This window comes from Perognathus longimembris, chromosome 3, assembly GCF_023159225.1.
Source record: "Perognathus longimembris pacificus isolate PPM17 chromosome 3, ASM2315922v1, whole genome shotgun sequence".
In the NCBI taxonomy this organism is placed as follows: Eukaryota; Metazoa; Chordata; class Mammalia; order Rodentia; family Heteromyidae; genus Perognathus; species Perognathus longimembris.
The window spans coordinates 41,465,308-41,485,543 of NC_063163.1; the positions used below are offsets into that span (position 1 = coordinate 41,465,308).

Below are 20,236 nucleotides of genomic sequence, written 5' to 3' on the forward strand. Positions count from 1 at the left end.
ACATATGCATATACATATGCATATGTACATATATATGGACTATTGTTTTCACTATGCTCATAGAATTGTGTTAAAGTGCTTCCACACAATTAGAGCAGCTTCCAGTTTTTTTTTAAAAGGCATACCTTTGTTACACATTAGCCTCCTTTGTCAGCATTGGGAGGTCATAGAAATATTAGGACAGGAATTCACATTTAAATTGACATGATACAAACATGCACACATGTGTATATACTGAGTGTTTTCATTGACTTGCTTTTCCTCTTTACAAATATATAAATATTGAATAAAGTGCATGGGAACATGTCTGTACATATATACAGATATATGTTTATCTTATATACACTTGAATAGATACAGAGAGAAAAAACACATACACACATGTAATATATGTGTAATAAAAGACATCTGTCAGGCAGTATTTAATGTTCATTCTGACCAAAACTAAGTACACTGGGTAGAGTCTAATCTTTAATATATAATGATATGTGCAGAGTTTTAAACTAAGGCAAATACATTACAGCAGAGCCTTTTAAAAACATATTTTCATCATTTAGTTTGTAATGGTTATCAAGCAAGAGTTCAGTTCAAATGGCATGGCATATTACAACTTTTAGCTTGGAAATGGTGAATCCTGTCCTTCAATATATGTATAAGAATATAATTAGGATAATGCTAATGAAGTTCCAAGTTATTTAATCTTTCTGCATTCTTTAATTTTCAAAATTGTAATTTTATTCCAAAGGCTTAGAGCAAAAAGCTTCATATTCAATGGAAATGCTTAATCATTGTAAACATGTATCTAATATCTATTCAAACAACAATGTACAATTTAAGCTTGAGAGTTCAAAGGTGGATTAACTACTGATAATCCTTTCACTCTTTAGTAGCATGTACTTGTCTTTTCATTGGGGAATTTAATGTTAGTAATACTAAAATTATTGCCTTTTTAGAGAGCTGGATCAAACATTTTACTCAAAACTTTGGTAATCATAGCTGGGATAAAGGCATATATTTCTGTATTAATCACAATGTTTGATCTCAAACGGTAGTTCTCCCTTCTTTGATTGGTATTCATTGTTCGCCAATAAAAATGAAGTGAGAAAATTGCTATCAGAATTGAAACAAACCTGTTTTCTGAACCATGTAAGGAGATAAATTGAATTGATTCTCAAAACAACCTGTTTATGTTTTTTTTTGATGACCATTTGTGTTTAGTCATTTTCTATAAAAGCAAGAATATTGTTTTATTTATTTATTTTTATATCCCTAGTACCTATAAAATGCCTCCACCCCTAAGAATGTGCTGAATAGATAATTGTAGAACCAAGCTGACCAGTTTTAATAAATAATAGAAATGAATTGATCTGAAAGCATCAACTTCACCTGTTTTTTTTTTTTTTCTCACAGAGATGTCCTAAGACTCTACTACAGAATCCTGAGTTTATTCTTCAACCTTGACACAGGTAAACATATTGTGTCCTGCTCAAAGGTGTGCAAGTATGAGGCAGTCCTTCCATAGTGAGTGGCCACAAAACCTCCATGGGATGGTTTCAGAGGCTCTATCTAGAAATGTGTTTGGTAATGTTGAATTATCTTCTTGACAGTTTGTACAGAAGAACAAATGTGAAACAAGACCACATTGAAAATGCAGAGTAAAGCAAGAGATGGAGAGGAGAAAGCAGCAATTGTTATTAAATAGCATTTAAAATCTTTTTTTTTTTTTTTACTTCTGAGAAGAATTAACTTGAAACACAGCAAATGCCAACAATCTTGTGACAGTTGCAAGGTGGCATCTATAAAAAAGCAGGAATGCAAATGTTGTCAAGTATTGTGTTTAATTATCTTAACTATACAGATTTCATAATACTATAGTTAGTCTCTTTTCTCCTTTCAAAATATGTGTCATGGTGAATTATAAAGATAATTTTTCTTGATTTTAGAAGCCATTCTATTCAACACATTTTCACTATTTATAGCTCTTTTTTTTATTTACAGCAGTAGATAACCAACTCAATCCTATGCTGTCAATCAACAACATTGCAGCCAGTAGTCCATTTGATACTAGAAGTTAAGTTAGAGTTACTTAGGACCTCATTGTAATTGCACAGTAAAAGTTAATTATGCCAAAGACATCATTTACAATGTTCAAAGTATCATAAAGCTCACAGCTGACATGTTGTCAGACATTTTTGAAGGGCACATTCTGTGGCATTGAACCCTGCTTCTCAATGACAGAATGTAATGAGGCATATTGATATTATAATCAGTTCCACCAGAGTGGCCTAATTCTTTTTTTCCAGTCTCCCTATATTTCTCCTGCCCCTCCCACCCCCTCCAGATGGGTGAAAAATTGTTTGAGTGCCCTGTTCAGTTTCCATGGCAACCACGCTTTCACACACAGCTAACCTTTTCATTCACCGTGTCGATACTGTCTGTACAAGGATCTTCGGAATGTGGTTTCCCCAGAGTAGTCATACAGCAGTCATTATCTGTTGCCTTGGCCTCTATCTTGGAATTCTGTTTTGGTCCCCCTTGGAGTTGACTGGACTTGTAGGCCAATGTAGGCAAAGTGTTCACTAAAATTAGTTGCAGTGGTTTTTTGTTTTCTTTGTACTGACATTGAATGTACCGTGAAAAGGCTGACCTGTAAGTCTTATTGAACAATGTGTAGACCAGTGGGTTGACAGCTGAGGAGAGGTATCCAATCCAAACAAATACATTAAGCAAGGCTCCAATGACATCTTCGTTGCACGACTCTTTGCAGATGACCGCCATGATGTTCGTGATGAAGAATGGGCACCACATTACCACAAATAGAAAGAAGACAATGCCCAGCACCTTGCAAGCTTTCTGCTCATTGCTGATGGACTGCATAGTCCTCCTGCCTGCATAGGATCCTGGCTCCCTGTGGATTGACCTCTGGAAGAGCTTTTCTGAAGACAGAGAACTCTGGGGGAGGAAGCTGAAAGAAGTTAATTTGGCCCGTGTGCCAAGATCACTCACACACAGCGTAGCTTCTTTCTGGAGTGACTTGATAGTTAGAAAGTAGGTGATCACCATGATAGTTAAGGGGATGAAAAATGCCACAAAAGAGCCAATCAGGACAAAGTTATCATCTGCAAGTAGGCAACTCCCTTCCTTAAAGACCTTGGAGTCATCTTGCAGCCCAAACACTGGGATTGGCATGGATATACCTGGAATTGGGAAGAAAATGAAAACAGGATTATTAAGGCAAGTGAATGTAAAGTATATAGCAGGGAAAAACACTTCAAAATAATGTTGGTTGTGCAAAGATTGTATATCAATCGTGTTAAAAGCGCCACATAAACATTTGTGAGAATTCATAATCCTTTGTATACTTTTTTTTTCAGTTGTGGGGCTTGAACTCATGACCTGGGCACTGTTCCTGAGCTCTTTCTGCTCAAGGCTAGCACTCTCCCACTTGAGCCACAGCTCTACCTCTGGCTTTTGGTGGTTAATTGGAGAAAAGAGTCTTGTCCACTTTCCTGCCTGGACTGGCTTTATACTGCAATCCTCAGATCTCAAGCTCCTCAGTGGCTAGAATCATAGGTATGAGCCACATGACCAACTCAGCTCAGACTTTTATTGACAAATCTGATAGTTAGGAAAGAATATGACAAAAAAATGGGAGTTGTAATTGTACAGTCCGTTTCTCTGTCATTCCTTCAAATTGGAAAGATCTCTAAAGCTGCCCCAGATAGGGGGTTCAGGTAGAAGAGGAACAGAAGTGAGGTGAGGGGACACTTAGCTCAAATTCATGTTTTCATGATGATAGGCCATGCTTTAAATGGACAGTTCACTCTGCCATTTTGTGCAGTTTTTTTTGGGGGGGGGCCCTTTCTGAACTCAGCAGTGTCAGAAAGGTTGGATCAGAACAAAGCAATCATGAGATGGCTTATTTTCTCAGCTATAAAGGTAGAATCAGGATGATGGAAAGGGAGAAGAAAACAGCAATCAGTGTATAATAACAAAGTTCAAAGTTGCTTCTTTTGCCAAAAAAAAAAAAAGGACACCTCCAGGATACTTTTGAAGAAAGACTTCATATTTCCTGTATCTTAGCTCTGTTGAGCTGTATAACTGAGTGTACTAGTCCTGATTCTGGCTACTGTGTAGTGTTTAACACATAGTCTCAGGCCAGCTAAGCACATCAGTTCATTCTAGAGTCAGGGGCCACTGCTTGACACTTGCCATTTATTGGGAAAAAATGCTCCTTTGGAGGTGTATGGTGTAACTTCTGCATAATCAGAACAGCATTTGGCTCTATCCAACCACATATGTGACCATCACAACATTTATGTCACCTCATATTGGCCATCCTAACAAGAAGGAACTTGAACTAGTATTGTTTGACAAGAATCTTTCTTGGTGACATTTGCCGTTACCTTCACAGGCTTAAATGATGGTATTTGTCACTTGTCTATATGAAGTCACCTCCACTTTCCTGGAAGGTGGAGATAAATGACATCAGAGCTCCTATTAAGGACATTATTAAAGCTAATGAGTCTTTCCTTCCTTCCTTCTTCTCTGTCCCTGGCTGAATGTTGGGAACATTTTGTGGGCCAAGAGTTAGCTGAGGCTCCAAGGCAAACATCCTCTGAGGCTCAACATACCTCCCAGCATTCCTGATAACAAAATCTAGCATGTGATTTCTAAATTAAGGTTTAGTTTCTTCCAATATCTAAACATATATTTATGAGTGATGTTTTCTATCTCCATCCATAATGTCTTATTAGATAAAGTGCTTGCTCACTGAGAACAAAGAACACACTGGGCATCCATTTAAAACAGTACTGGATTTGAGTCTTGGCTATGGTTCTGTTGTCCTGGATTGGTCACTTTATCCCCATGATACTCATTTATTCAGCTACGATATGAGGCTGGCACCAACATGCCTTCATGGCCATGGATAACATGGAAAACATGGATAACATGGATCAAGTAGGTATTGTACCCAGTCAGTACCCAGTTTGAAATGATATTCTACCATTGGCAGACAAATGTGGGAGTGAATTCTTCTGTAAAATCGAGGCACATACATCAACCTTATTTTTTCTAACCTATTGCTTAGTTGGTATATATTACACTTTTCATAAACCAAAAGAATCAAAAATGAATTTTGGCTACTGGCTATATAATAATGATGTAATTATTAGCTTTGCCAGGGCCACGTTGGGTCTCAATCAATTTTAATTTGGTACAGCTAGAGCTGTTGATTACTTTCCTAATGTGATGAATTATAGCCATTATTATTACTCATGATACATATAAACAAAATATCAGCTGTTCAGAAAAAGGTGTTTAATTTTGTTACTAAACTTTGGGGTGTTCCTTTTCCTAATTATTACCTCAAAAGCCATTTATCCAATGTGCTTGTGGCCTGTGACATTTAAAATAAATAGCAGTTTTCAGTTAATCAGAATGTGGGATTACCTAAAATGTCAAATCTTTCAGTCATTTGGGACTCAGAACCTTGCCTTTGGTTGTGATAGCACATATACCACCCCCTCCAGAATGTCTCAGTGTCTGCTGCTAGAAAAGGAATGCGAGCAGGGTGGAACCATTCACACTGACCCAGAGACTTCCCCTCTTCAATGCCTAAGATAAGCAGCCAGTCTAAAAAAGGATGTGAAAAGAGGTGTCTGGAGAGGGAGAATCAAGAGAATAGATTTTTAAATGGCCCATTCTTCTTTACTCTTAAAAATAGATAAACTGAATGCTATCATATGCCATTCATTTTCAGTGTTCTGTTTTTGATAAGTGGTTAGCAAGGGTCTGTATAAAGACTGGCCACAGGTCAAACCAATAATCTCGAAAGAGAGAAAAAGGTTATGTCAGAGAACCAGCACACTCGGACAGGCTTTCTGGGGATAAACAGGCTCCCACTAAGAAAGATGAAGACACTGACTCATAGCCAAGATTATGGCCACCACCATCTGTAGGGCAATAATTTTCTAGCTGCTTTGTGTGATGATTGCTGATTTGGAGACCTGACATCCTCTCTGACTTGACATTTTTTGCATAGGAAGCATTTTCCTTTATGAGCAAACAGACAGGAGCGTGGAGTACCCTATTCTGCTTTGTTTTATGTATTTTTTTTCTGAAAAGTGGAAAAGAGCAATAAAATTCACCATTGGTGTTGGATCCTCCATGCACATTTTATTTTCTTCTTATGAAAACTCAGACAATGAAATGAATGGGAAACACTGACCCCCTATGCATACTAAGACTTTGGTTGATGCCTTTCTTTCCTCTTTTCTTTTTTTTTTTTTTTTTGGCCAGTCCTGGGCCTTTGACTCAGGGCCTGAGCACTGTCCCTGGCTTCTTCCCGCTCAAGGCTAGCACTCTGCCTCTTGAGCCACAGCACCGCTTCTGGCCGTTTTCTGTATATGTGGTGCTGGGGAATCGAACCTAGGGCCTCGTGTATCCGAGGCAGGCACTCTTGCCACTAGGCTATATCCCCAGCCCATCCTCTTTTCTTTTGCCAGTCCTGGGTCTTGGACTCAGGGCCTGAGCACTGTCCCTGGCTTCTTTTTGCTCAAGGCTAGCACTCTGCCACTTGAGCCACAGAGCCACTTCTGGCCGTTTTCTATATATGTGGTGCTGGGGAATCGAACCCAGGGCTTCATGTATACGAGGCAAGCACTCTTGCCACTAGGCCATATTCCCAGCCCCTCTTTCTTCCTTTTTTAAAATCCTTATTGTAAAGGTGATGAACAGGGCATTACAGTTATATAAGTAAGATAATGAGTACATTTCTTTTTAAATACTGTTACCCCCTTCCTCATTTTCTCCCGCTTACTCCTCCCTACTCCCCTTACCCCAAGTTGTATAGTTCATTTCCAACATAGTGCCTAGTGAGCATCATTGTTTCATTAGTTCATCCTTTGTCCTGTTCTTTCTGTGATTCTCTTTCCCTTCTTTGGATCAGATAAACAAGACAAAGGATACAGAAAACTAAAACAGAAAAAAAATAGAAATAACTACATTACAGGACATAAAAAGAACCTCCTTTTCCAACTCTTATAGTTCATGTTGGCTTGCTTCATTATATATGATCCTATGCACTTAGCAATTAGGTTATTGTGATCCCCTGTTAAGAATATCACAGACATATTCTAGTTATTACAAATGAGGGAATTTGCAATTTGCTTTTCTTTGGGCCTGGCTTGCTTCATTTAATATAATTTTTCCAGGTCTTTCCATTTCCTTATAAATGGGGCAATGCCATTCTTTCTGATGGAAGCATGATGGAACTCCATTGTGTATATACACCACATCTTTTTGATCCATTCATCTACTGAGGGGCATCTGGGTTGGTTCCATATCTTAGCTATGGTTAAATAATGCTGCAATGAACGTGGTTGTGCTGGTAGCCTTACTGTATGACCTTGTTTGTGGTAATTTGGGTAAATGCCCAGGAGTGGGATTGCTGGGAGCTCTATGTTTAGTCTTTTGAGAAACTTCCATACTGCTTTCCAGGGTTGCTAAACAAGTTTACACTCCTACCAACAGTATAGTAGCATTCCTTTTTGGTTACATCCTCGCCATTAACTATTGTTATTAGATTTCTTGATAATGGCCTCTAACTGGGGTAAGATGAAATCTCAATGATGTTTTGATTTACATTTCTTGATGACTTTCTTTTTAAGATATTATTTCATTGTTATTAATATGGTATTGTACAGAGGGGTTACCATTTCATAAGTCAAATAATGAGTACATTTCTTTTTTGGAAAATGTCACCCCTTCCTGCACTTTTACCTAAGTTTCCCCTTCCTGTCTCTACTCACAAGTTGCCGTAGTTAATTTTCCACATAGTGTATAGTGAATACCATGACTGTATTGTTCACCCTTCCTCCTCCCTTTATACATCTCTCTTTGTCCCTCTAAAAAGAAAAAAAATCCAAAGCAAAAACTTACGATGATGACAACAAAACCCCCATATTTCTGTTCCCTGGAATTTGTTTCAATAAACAGTATTTTAAAAGTTCAAAGTCGTTATGCCTTTGAGTTCTTCCCCTGAAGGTATCCTCCTTTAGCCTGACTTGTGACTCCTTTAGCCTGATTTGTGTGTGAATGCCTAGGTCCTATACAGGTTATCCTGTCCAGTTGTATTTTAGATCTAGTTTCAACATATGAGAGACAACATGTGCTGTTTATCTTTTGAGCTTGCCTTACCTCATTTAACGTGATTGTTCTAAGTCCATCTACCTCCCTGCAAATGACATACTCTTATTCTTTCTAATGGACAAGTAAAATTTCATTGTGTATTTTTTTGTGTGTGTATTAGTCAAATGTGACATTTATTCATTTGTGAATAATACCACTTGAAAAAAACTTTTTTAAAAGACCTTTATTACATAAAATATTTGGAAATTATTTTTTAAAATACATATCTTTATAAAACACTGCCTTAAAAAGATACATTTTCATAAGACACAATCTAAAATGCATATGCCAAAATAGTTTAATGGAAACTACAGCATCAACAAATTATGAAATTCAGAAACTTTCTATTCACTGACCTATATGAGAAGTCTCCAACTTCAAGGCTGAGTAGGAAATACAGATAGAGACCCAGTGGCAAACCTGGGAATGACATACTCAAAATAAACAATTTTCAAATCAAAACATCTACCCAAATAAAATTGTGGGTCACACTGGCTTGTGTGAGTCTGGCACCTGTGGCTCATACCTCAAAAGGCTAAGACCTGGAGGATTATAGTTCAAACCTAAGTCAGGCAGAAAAAAGCTCATTAAGACTTCATCTACCACTGTGTTTTGATCCACTCTTCTATTGTAGAGTATCTGGGCTGTTTCCATAACTTGGCTATTGGGAATAGTGCAGCAATGAACATGAATGTCCTGCAAGTGTTTTTACCATATCCTGCAATGTTCTGGGTAGATGCCCAAGGGTGGTGTGGCTGAGTCATGGGGAGGTTCTATGTTTAGTTTTTTGAGGAACCTTCAAACCACCTTCTAGAGTGGCTTGTACTAGTTTACGTTCTCACCAATAGTTGATGCCTTTCTTTTAGCATATCTCTGCTTACTCTTTGAATATAAAGCATGTACCTCTAATTCATTTCTTACCATGGGCTAGATAAAAGACCTTAGCTCTGAAGTACAACAGTGCAACCTGGGCTCAATTCTCATTCCTACTCTTTTATAGGGCTGATGGAGCTTCTGGGATAGGTTGTTCCTTAGGGAGCAAGAATGTTCTGGTATTAGGTAGCAAGGTTCCTATGGGGCTATAGATGCCAGAAGTCTCTAGAAGCCTCCAGTGCAGTAGTAGGTCAAGGGTACAGAGAGATATATTTCAGGGCTTTTGTGAAAAAGATGGAAATTTGGATCCTAGGTTTCAATTACTTTTTTTTTTTTCCACATTTTAACACATACTGGTTTTTTTCCCCCACTCAGGCTTTAAAAAGGGATTTACTAGCAGTTTGAGAAAAAGCAAGCACCATGCATAAATACTTCAGGATAATCCTTAAACTGCAGGAAAGAGGAATTGGATAGATAGGGCAGTAAGAATGGGACTCACTTACCTTTCAGCAGAGTAACTCTCAAGATGTGATAAATTCCTTATAATCTCTGGTCTGTTACCCCAGCAGAGGTACATAAAAAATGAAAGCTAGGTAGGTAGGTTAGTTGCCTAAGAAGTTATGTTTCTTCTTTGATTGATTCTCAATAACTCTTAATCATAAATTGCAATGGGTCAAGATAATTATGTGTGTGTGTGTGTGTTCATTCTACATTGACATTTTACAACAGCATAGAAACATTCCTCACATGGCCCTGTGTGTTGATATTGTCTCTGAAATGCTTTGCAAACCAGTGAGGCCTCCAAGATTTCTATGAGGCAGTCCCTACATATAGAAGGTGACAGCTGGTTGGGAATTGGGGAGTATAGCAATCTGTTTAGTGGCAACCTGGGTGTAGAAATCACACCTCTCACTCTGACTGTATGATTATTTGGGGGTGATATGGGAGACACAGATGGAAATTGTACTCTCAAACCATACCCTGTACTTCTTTCAAAATGTATACCATGGTACCTCCCTCAGGTAAAGCTTTTCCAAAATGATTTCTCAATGTAACAACAACTTTTCTTTACTCTATATTCCTTACTCTTTGATGTTGTTCTGGTCTAATTTTTAATGCCTAATATTCTTTTTTCCCCCTGTTTGAAATGTCTTATATACTCAGGAGACCATAATCTCAAGAGCGGCAGAACTATCTTTTTTCTTACTTATTGTGGTTGTGCTCTCAGAGAATGCGGTTCTGCTCTTACCAGGGTTCTTTGCTTTTTATTATATTTTATTTTTACCAGTGTTCATGGGAAAGAAGAAAAAAGAAAAAAAAGGGTTGAGAATTATAATACATCTTATAGGTACACATTGACATGACTCAATAATTTCATAATGCTTTCCTTTCTTTTTTACTTGGAGAACACAGTAAGAAGGCTGTTAGTCACTGAAGTCAGAAAAAAGGAAAAGGGACGTTGATATGATACAGAATGTGGCCGACTACCTGAACATTTGTGAACACAAGGGAAAAGATGATTATGAAACAGTGCCTCTGGAGAGTCAGGGGACTTGGGTTTATTCTGATCTATTCTGACTCACAACTTGGATCCAGCCTATTATTTTTCTCAAAGCTCTTTTTCAGGTAAGTTAAACAAACATTAGGAAAGTAGAGCATCATATAATGAGAAAAGAATTTAGAAACACAAGATGCACATTTGTCTCTTTACTGTTCATCACTAACTGGGTGACCTCAGGTTGCTTAATTTTAAATACTCAATATATTAGATGGACAGGATTAAAAAAAATAGAGGCCTACCCTAATTTATATGAAGGGTTTTAGTGACAAAACAGTGACATAATGGATTCAAATTATTTTTGTTGACTTTTAAGTCTTATTTAGAGGAAAGTGAATAAATGGTGCTACCATGCAGATAACAGTTCTGAAATATTTGGTCTCGGGACTACTATACACATTGAAGAATGGACTGGAGGTATAGTTCAAGTGTGGAATACTTGCTTAGAAAGTATTAAGGTTTGAGTTCAAAGTCCAGTACTACTAAAAAAAATTAATGAGGGCTCCAAAGGGTTTTTGTTTCTGTGGGTTACATTAATATCTACTGCATTAGAAATCTAATCATTAAAATATTTATCAAGATATGGCAATAAACTCATTTTATGTACATGTACATCTGTATACTTGCTAGTGCATAGCCTCAAGTATACAAATGTAGAAATATGTATAGGATATATTGAGATTGGGTTTCTGGTAGGTGCCCTGGGTGCTGTCCCTATGTTTTTTCACTCAAGGCTGCTGTTCTACCATTTGAGCCACAGTTATACGTCCAGCCTTTTTGTGATTAATTGGAGGTAAGAGTCTTGTGGACTTTTATTTATTTTTGCATGGGCTGGCCTTGAACCTTGATCCTCAGATCTCAGCTTCCTTATTGGTGAGGATTACAGGTGTGAGCCACCAGTGCTAGTTTAGATCCCCTAAGACTCTAAGTCAGCCATCTCATCCCTCTGAATGTACATTAGGTAAAAGTATCCCCACTTAAGGGATTATTGTTAGGTAACTATATGATCAACTAACATATGGCAAAGAGAAAATATTATATAGCCTTCCTCAATGCGCCAGGTCCTCACTCTGTCTAAAAATCCCCTGCTGTTGCTGAAACATTTGACTAGTCTTGTTTGGCTCAAACAGAGGCAAAGCCCAGTTTGCTGTTGTCCATATGGCTTAGTTTGGAAATGTGTGTGTGACTTGTACTTTTTGTGAATAAGTTTCCATTAGTATAGCATCTGCTCCCTTGGGACCTCATAGTACAAGAAGGTCTCCCAGCATGGGCGATAATGGACATGGTCAATTTGGGGTGACCAGGAACAATGAAGTCAACTGTCAAGAATGTAGAGTAATGGGGGTGAAGTGTCATATTGGTTTACAAGTACACTTTGAGGCTCACCGAGAACGAATAGATTTTCTTTGTGAAGAGCAGGTTGGCCAGATAAAAACTAGGCTTCTTTTTCTTTTGTAAGTTCTAGAGGGCTGGGGAATTAATGTGAGTGACAGTCCTCCAAGGTAGCCTCAACTAAAGGTTCTCCAAAATGGGTTGACATTGCTTGTCTTCTCTGTCAAGATTCTTTGGGTTTAAGCCTAGAAATGGACACTGGCTGATTTAGCAAGAAACAAACTTAATCAATGCTGTTGAGTTCTTAAAAGAGTTCAGGAGGGGGCTGGGCTCCAGGATACAGCTTTAGGAAGAAAATTGCTTGGCAGATGTACTGGGCACATGAGAAAATTTGCTGCTTTCCTTGTCACTGAGCTGCAATGAAGTCCCCACAGGGACTTTACCACCAAGCACTCAGCAACACTGCCCCTTGAAACTAGGCTGGGGTTGCCAATAAGCAGTGTCTTGCTCATCCTGTTTATTTTGCTTTCTTCTAAAGCATCATTTTGCCAGAGTGCTAACCTAGGATTCAAACTAGTGAGCTAAATCTATAGAAAGAGAATTTAAGTTCTGAGAATTGAGTTCTTAAGAATTTCCCTAAGTATTAAAAGGCTATTTAAAAGAGCTATAGTTCTACAAATGGAACAACTGCTACCCACCTCACTTGACAAATGGTATAATGATTGGGACAGGGAAAGACTTCTTCCAAAGATGGCACTACTGGGATTTCCAGTCTGTTCCTATCCACTCCCCTTGCCCCCTTTTCTGTGATCCCTGTATGCTCACATATTTAATATTAAAAAAATAAGTCAGTCCAGAAATATGAATTACATACCCATAACTATAGACAGTGATATAACTTGTACTATAACTGAGAAAAGTGATGCTTGGTCTGAATGCAATCAGGTTCAATTACAAAAAAAAAAAAAAGAACCAACAAAAAACAGGACACATTGTGCAAGCAAAACAAAATGTATCTGTGGGCTAGATAGACTTTTCATTATATTATTAGCTTGGCAGCTTTGGAGCTTAGAAGTGTTCCTGTTAGGTTCTTTTAGGTTGCCTATGATACGAGTCTCACCTTGACCTTGCTCTTGAGGTTGTATTTATCCTGCCCCAAGGCTTTGCCAACCTTTAATTTGGTCTTTTAAATCCTGAGATCACCCAGGGTTTTTCTTAGTTTGGTCTCAGAGGCACATCCCTTCTTCTCAGAAAACACTGTCATAACACTGATGAGTGAGATATCAACCTGAGGGTACCATTCTGCACTATTTAGGGTTCCAGAAGCTCCCCAACTAGCAACTCCTTTTTCCAACCTAACCTAAACTTCTGTGTCTCCCTCCCCTCTTAGCAAGCATTTCTTGGGGCTCCAGGATTCTAGAAGCTTCTTTAGAGTTCCACCTGGTTACATTTAACAGTCTGATTGGCTCCAATTTCCACCCAGCTCAGAGGAGCCTGGGGTAAAGCACTCTTAACTTCTGATTTTTCTCAAATACTGCACTAAGCAATATGAAAGCTACTGCTCAATAAGATTGAACTTATTCTGTTTCCTACAAAGTTTTATATACCCTGGAATGTTAGCTCAGGGACTTGGGGGGATTCCCCCCCCCCCAACATTGGAGAGAGCTTTCTTTACTCTTATTTCTACCTGTGAATTCCCTTTGCTTCTTAATCTAAGTAAGAACTTACATTTGCAGAAAGATGCTCTGACTTCAGGTTAAAAGCCAGCTTTGATTGAGAAGTTTGTCAAGTTAGAATCAAGAGGATAACATATAGATTTGGTGCTTTGGAAGTTCTTAGGTTTGAGCTCAAGGCCTTATACTTGCTAAGCAGGCACTCCATCACTTGAACTATTCGCCAGTTCTTTTGGCTTGATTTTTCAAACATAGTCTTCCATTTATGCCAGGACTGGCTTGGACTATGATACTCCTATTTATGCTTCTCATGTAGCCAGGATGACAGGCATTTTCTACCATATTCAGCTTTTTTATTGAATGCCTGAGTTGGTTCTCAAACCATAATTTTCCTAATCTTGGCCTCCTAAGTATCTGGGACTACAGGGATGAGTCACTGTGCCCAGCTGAGATTTTTGTTTTTGAAGAGCTTTGTGATCATCCAGCCAAGTAGCTTCATTTTATAGTTCATTGACTAAAGAAGAGCTCTTCAAAGCTTTTACACCAATAGATAAAAACTGGGAAAATGGTTGCATTTATAAGTGTCCATAATAGGTCAGTCACAATTTGGTCTTGAAAGATGTCAGCAAATTCCATCCCCATGAGGAACTGATGAGGTAGGAATTATTCTCATTTTATGGAGAAAGTCAGGAGTATATTCTATGGTTTGCTATAGGTTCTGAAGTTAAATAAATGGAAAAAAACAACCTGAAAACTAAGCCCATTTTTTTCCCCTGTAACTCCTGTTTGTTGAGGAGTATGGCCTCATGTACTCTTGTCCTGCATGTTTTTCTTTAAAACTACACTACTGTTCTTACAGGCCTTATTAGAAGGAATTAAAAATAAAATCACTGGAAACCATAAGATTTATTGGTTGGCTTTTTCATTTGTTTTCATTTTAAAATTAAGTGTGTTTACTTGTAAAGAGCTTTGAGATGTATCTGAAGATTATGGGAGATTTCCCATCTTTTAAACATGGACAATAGGAATAGAAATGGAAAATGGAAAGTAGAAAAGTAAATGTCTACCTCAACAGCACTACATCCATCATACTAAGTGACAAACAGCTTCTTGCTTGGCCCTTCAACTTGAATGTGTCTACTGAGTGTCCTTAACCTTACATAGTCACAGCAGAATTCTGGCTTGTTCATCTCTGGTTCTTCTTATCACAAGAAATAGCATCACTTCTCATCCTTGGACTTGTCCTTTCCAGTATTTTCCCCATGAAAAAAGAATCACCATTGCCAGGTACCAGTGGCTCACATCTGTAATCCTGGCTACTCAGGATGCTGAGATTCTAGGATACTAATTTAAAGTTAGCCTGGGCAGGAAAATCTATGAGACATTTATCTCCATAAAAGTTTTTATTTCCACTTGCGCTGTGCCTCAAGATGAACTTAGAACAAATCATGTTAAATTAGGTAAGTGAAACTCAGGAAAAAAGGTGCATGCCTTTTCTCAAATGCAGAAACTAGATCTAAAATACACCAGGATATAATAAATTATGCAAGTCTCGAGGCATTTCCACACAGTGAAACCAATGGAGGATATTCTTAGGAGAGGAACAGAAAGACATCATGCCCATCTATCTGATCATGCAAAATAATATTTATCCAAATAAACTCCAGGAAATGGAAGCAATAGTTTTGTTTTTCTTTGCAGCTGTTTTTTTTTGTTTTCTTTTCTTTTTGTTTTGTTTGTTTAAATGTCTTTGGGGTGGCACAGAAATGGATGGAGAAAGGATGAACAAATGCAGCATGGTACTCACTGGAAATTATGTTAAAAATGAACTATAAAACTTATGGGTGAGAATGGGAGGGAAAAACTGGGAGAGAACGAAGGAAGGGGTGACATTGTCCAAAAACAAATGTACTTTTTCCTGACTTATATAACTATAACCCCTCTTAAACTAATAATTTTTTTTTCTAAAAAGAAAATAAAACTCATTAAGAAATAAAAGTTTCTGGGCACCAGTGGCTCACACCTGTAATCCTAGCTACTCAAGGAGGCTGAAATCTGAAGATTGTGGTTCAAAGACAGCTGGGAAAATCCATGAGACTTCTGCATAAGACACACAGACATACCCTGAAGTATCCAGGGAGAAGTCTACTTGTGGGATTATGTACTTGCATTTATACTGACACACTTAGAGTAAGTCAAGCAAGGTTTTGCAAACATTAAATGTCTGTGATGGAAGCGAGAACTTCTGGGAAAGCCTTCACTGCCCTTTATTCTGACAGGATGGCTAGATTAACTACAGGATTTTTGCTCCCTCTAGCCATATTCTGGTCACATGGAAGCAGCTGTCAGGCTGTTTTCCAGTGAAGCTGCAAATTTCTTGATAATACCCACCCCAGACCGTGAAATGAGAGCTTTATAGTTGACCCTGCAAAATAGTTGCCCCTGATATATTTTGTATTAGGCAAAATAATGGCGCTGCTTAGATGTCTACATCTAACTCTGGGATCTGCAACTATGTTGTGTTACACAGGTGGAATTGAGTTTGCTGTTGTGAGTTAAAGATCCAGATCAGCTGACCTTAAATACAGGGTAAATGCCCTGGATGACGTAGGTAGGGACATAATAATCAGTAGTTCCTTTAAAAGTAGAAGAGGGCTCTAGAAAGTGTGGTCAAATGACAACAGGAGGCCAAGCTTTATGCTGCCTGGCTTTATCTGTCTTTGGCTCTTTTTCAGGCTAAAATTTGCCCTTGAGTTTTAAGATCACTGTGACTAATTACAAAAGCCAATGGAGACTGGTAGGCACAGGAAGATGGTAATATAATTAGCACTTTGATAACATCTAAGGTAAAATCAGAACTTTTCTTTTGGCCCAGATATCATGGACCCCCATTGCCCTGTTCTACGTAGGTTCAAGTGTTCTCCAAGAAAATGTTGAATTCCTAATCATCAGAGAAGCTGTGAAGGTGATCTTATGTGTAAGTAGCAAGTGAAGATCGAGTCACTAGGGTGGCCCCAGTCCAGCATGACAGGTGACCTTACAGATTGGGGAAATTAGGACTTAAGAGAGACATGAACTGGGTATGTGGCTCATGCCTATAACCTTAGCTATTCAGGAGGCTGAGATTTGAGGATTACATTTGGAAGCTAGCTCAGTCAGTAAAGTCTGAAAGACTCTGTATCTCCAGTTAACCATCAAGCAGGTAGAAATGGAGCTGTGGCTCAACTGGTAGAGCACTATCTTTGAGCAAAAAGCTCAGGGATAATCAGGGTACCGGTGACTCATACCTGTCCTGTAATCCTAGCTTCTTAGAAGGCTAGATCTGAAGATTGTGGATTGAAGCCAGCCTGGGCAGGAAACTGTGAGACTCTTATGTCTAATAAACTATTCAAAAAAGCCAGAAGTGGTGCTTTGCCTCAAGGGGTCAGGTGCTTGCCTTGAGCAAAAGAAGCTCAGAGACAATGCCCAGGCTCAGAGTTCAAGCCCAGGAACTGCCCCCACCCCCAAATAAAAAGCTCAGAGATAGCACTAGGGCCTTGAGTTCAAGCCCCAGGACTGGTACAAGCATGTGCACGCACGTGTGCGCACACACGCATACACACACAGGCAGACAGACATGCACACAGGGCTAACATTTTGTAACGTTGAAGACAGAAACTAGGTGATAAAGCTACAATACCAAGAATTATGAACAAACCCTTAGAATGAAGAGAAGGATGTTAAACTGTTTCTTCTGATAAGTTGGTCCCAGTCTATTGACCTCCACAGTGAGCAAAGAAACTTGTTATTTTGAAGCCAATGAACTTGGTACACTTTGCTACCACAGCCATAGGAAAATCACACCAGCATTTTCTGCCTCTGCCTTCCAAGAGAAATAAACTGGTCAAATTCTAGAACACTCATTGAAATCTGGGAATGATGTACAAAAACTAGGTACTTAACCATTCCAACCTTTGGAAAGGGAAGTTTCACAGATGTAACCTAATGTACAGTCTAACCAGTAGAAGTCTGGGTGACATACAAATCTCTTTGGGGCAGGCAGAGGGAGGTGCTGCTTTCAATTTGGCATTTCCTTCTTGTTTGGAGTGGGAAGAGGAGGAGAAGGGATACCCAATTGGAAACATCCTGGACACTAGTTTTCTTTGTCTTGCCCTTTTGCTTTTGGGTTGCTCTTCATTCCCTGAAGCCAGAAAAAAAAATGTGAATGAAATCAGAACCCTAAAGCTTTTCCTCCCTGAAGAGGATGGCTGATAGGTAAATAGAATTTTGGTGTTCTGCAGGTCCAATGAAAACTCTTATATCTGGGAAAAAACTGTTGGAACACATTTTTATTTATTTATTTATTTATCTATCTATCTATTTATTTATTTATTTATTGGCCAGTCCTGGGCCTTGGACTCAGGGCCTGAGCACCCTCCCTGGCTTCTTCCCGCTCAAGGCTAGCACTCTGCCACCTGAGCCACAGCGCCCCTTCTGGCCATTTTCCATATATGTGGTGCTGGGGAATCGAACCTAGGGCCTCGTGTGTCAGAGGCAAGCACTCTTGCCATTAGGCCATATTCCCAGCCCTGGAACACATTTTTAAAAAGCATGATCCTCGAGCTAATCAACTTAAATATAAAATAGTGTCAAGCATACACTGGACAGACCATCTCTAATGATCGAATATGTAACTTACATTTAAAGTGTCATATTAATGCAGGAGATCTATAGTTAGAGACTTTCACAGTAAGAACACTGAAAGGTCTGAAACTCCCTTGGGGATTGGAGCAGAGGGTCTTTTGGTCTTATCGTCTTGCATTAAATGTTTCCCAGTTGACATGTTTCTTAACATCCAAAATGGTGAAATTCGAGACTGGTTTCGAACAAAGCAGGTAGGACAAAGCTATTCTTTGCCCTGTTTTGTCTTTGCTGGTATATGCATTTATCTTAGAAGACTGAATCTTTTATAGCAGTGGACAGAGAGCAAGCTTCAGCTTTTCTGGAGTCCCTGCTAATAATACTGGTATTAGAACTAGGAAATTGAAAGGGAATACCAAAATTGAGAGACAGGGTAAAAAAAAAGAAAAACAACTACAAAAGCAATACTTGCAAAACTATTTGGTCTAAGTGAACTGAACACCCCATGGGGGGAAAGGGAAAGAGGGAGGAGGGAGGAGGGAAGTATGAGGGACGAGGTAACAAACAGTACAAGTAATGTATCCAATGCCTAACATATGAAACTGTAACCTCTCTGTACATCAGTTTGATAATAAAAATTTGAAAAAAAATTCACTCCTTCTGTGAGACACCCACTATAAACTCTCAGCACATAGTTTCATTAAAATAAAAAGCAAAACATTAATTCCTCATAGATTTATAACCAAGCTCGTGGACAATTCAGAAGATTTGAAGTAAATGCAATATCTAGGTACAATGTTCTGTCTTTCCAGTGAAATATCAGTAAATCAAATCATTTCCCTTTTACTTATTTCCTAACAAAGGCCAGTAGGAAAGAAATATGTAAGAGAGTGTTACTACAAGTACTATAAGGTCATGAAATTCAAGAGGCAGAAAATAACATTTTGAATAGGCTAAGAGTGTTTTAAATAGCTACGAGGCTTGGTTATCCCCATGTATTCTGGGATATAGATCTCATGTATAGATGTGGACAATGGCTACACCTTAACATTTATGAAAGTAAGGATCAGCACATTGTCCTCCAGCAAGCTGCTCTTGCTCTTAGTAAGGAAATACTGAGGCTGAATGGCCATTATCTAAGATGGTTATTCTTACGTTTATATTTTCATGCTTGTATCACAGTTTCTGATTGAAAGACTTGTAACCTTGGCTAAAAGATCATCTGTTTCTATAGCTTGTGTATAGTGGATATATTTACTAAATGTTGTTTAAGTGTCAGATATGAAGAACTGCTCAGCATAGCTTTGTCCAAAATAGCAACTCTCCTTGTCACAATGGAGCATACAGTTCCATTGAAGGCATTTGTAACTCATGATTTAATAATGTCTCTAAAGTCTCTAATAGCACTGTGTTGCCAAGTAGATTTCAGTATATGCATTAGGAGAAATACAAACTTTCTGATCACTATCAGCTAGCTGAGAGGGGCTTATGACTTGGATTCAGGAAGCGATCAGGAAATCTTTGAGTAGAAAGTAATAGCAGAAACTCTCAAGAATATAAAGAGTTTATCCACACAAATTGGATAAATGCCCCAGAGGCAAGAAAGCACAGCATATAATAAGAGCAAAAAGTAACTCAATATGAGGTAAGGATGCTCAAGAGAGTGATGAACCAGAGTGGCACATGAGAGCCACATCTGGAAGGCCTTGAAAGCCATTTTGAGAAGTTTTAACTTTGTCCTGAGGGCAGCAGGCAGCTATTAAATGGTTTTAGGTGGAGAACAGGAATAATGGAGGATGGATTAGGAAGGAGCTAGACCAGCAAAGAGGATAGATAGTGCAGTAAACAGGTGGTGGGCCGTGGCAGGCAGCTGTAGCAAGGTTTGGGAGGTGGGGGCTGGGGAGAGGCTGAGAAGGAACAGAAGGAAATGGATGATATTAGGGGATAGAATTGGCAGAACTTAGTGATTAATTGGATGTAGCTGCAA

The 20,236-nt window shown here is 38.6% G+C and overlaps 1 protein-coding gene across 1 annotated transcript in view; it reads right to left on the bottom strand.

The window, feature by feature from the left end:
* Nucleotides 1–1,709: 1,709 nt before the first annotated feature.
* Htr2a (5-hydroxytryptamine receptor 2A) overlaps nucleotides 1,710–20,236 on the bottom strand; it is a 60,008-nt gene continuing 41,481 nt past the window's right edge. The window contains exon 3 of the mRNA XM_048341368.1: nucleotides 1,710–3,197. Within this exon, the coding sequence (XP_048197325.1) occupies nucleotides 2,395–3,197 (803 nt within the window). The 3' untranslated portion in view covers nucleotides 1,710–2,394. The remainder of the gene's footprint in view (nucleotides 3,198–20,236) is intronic.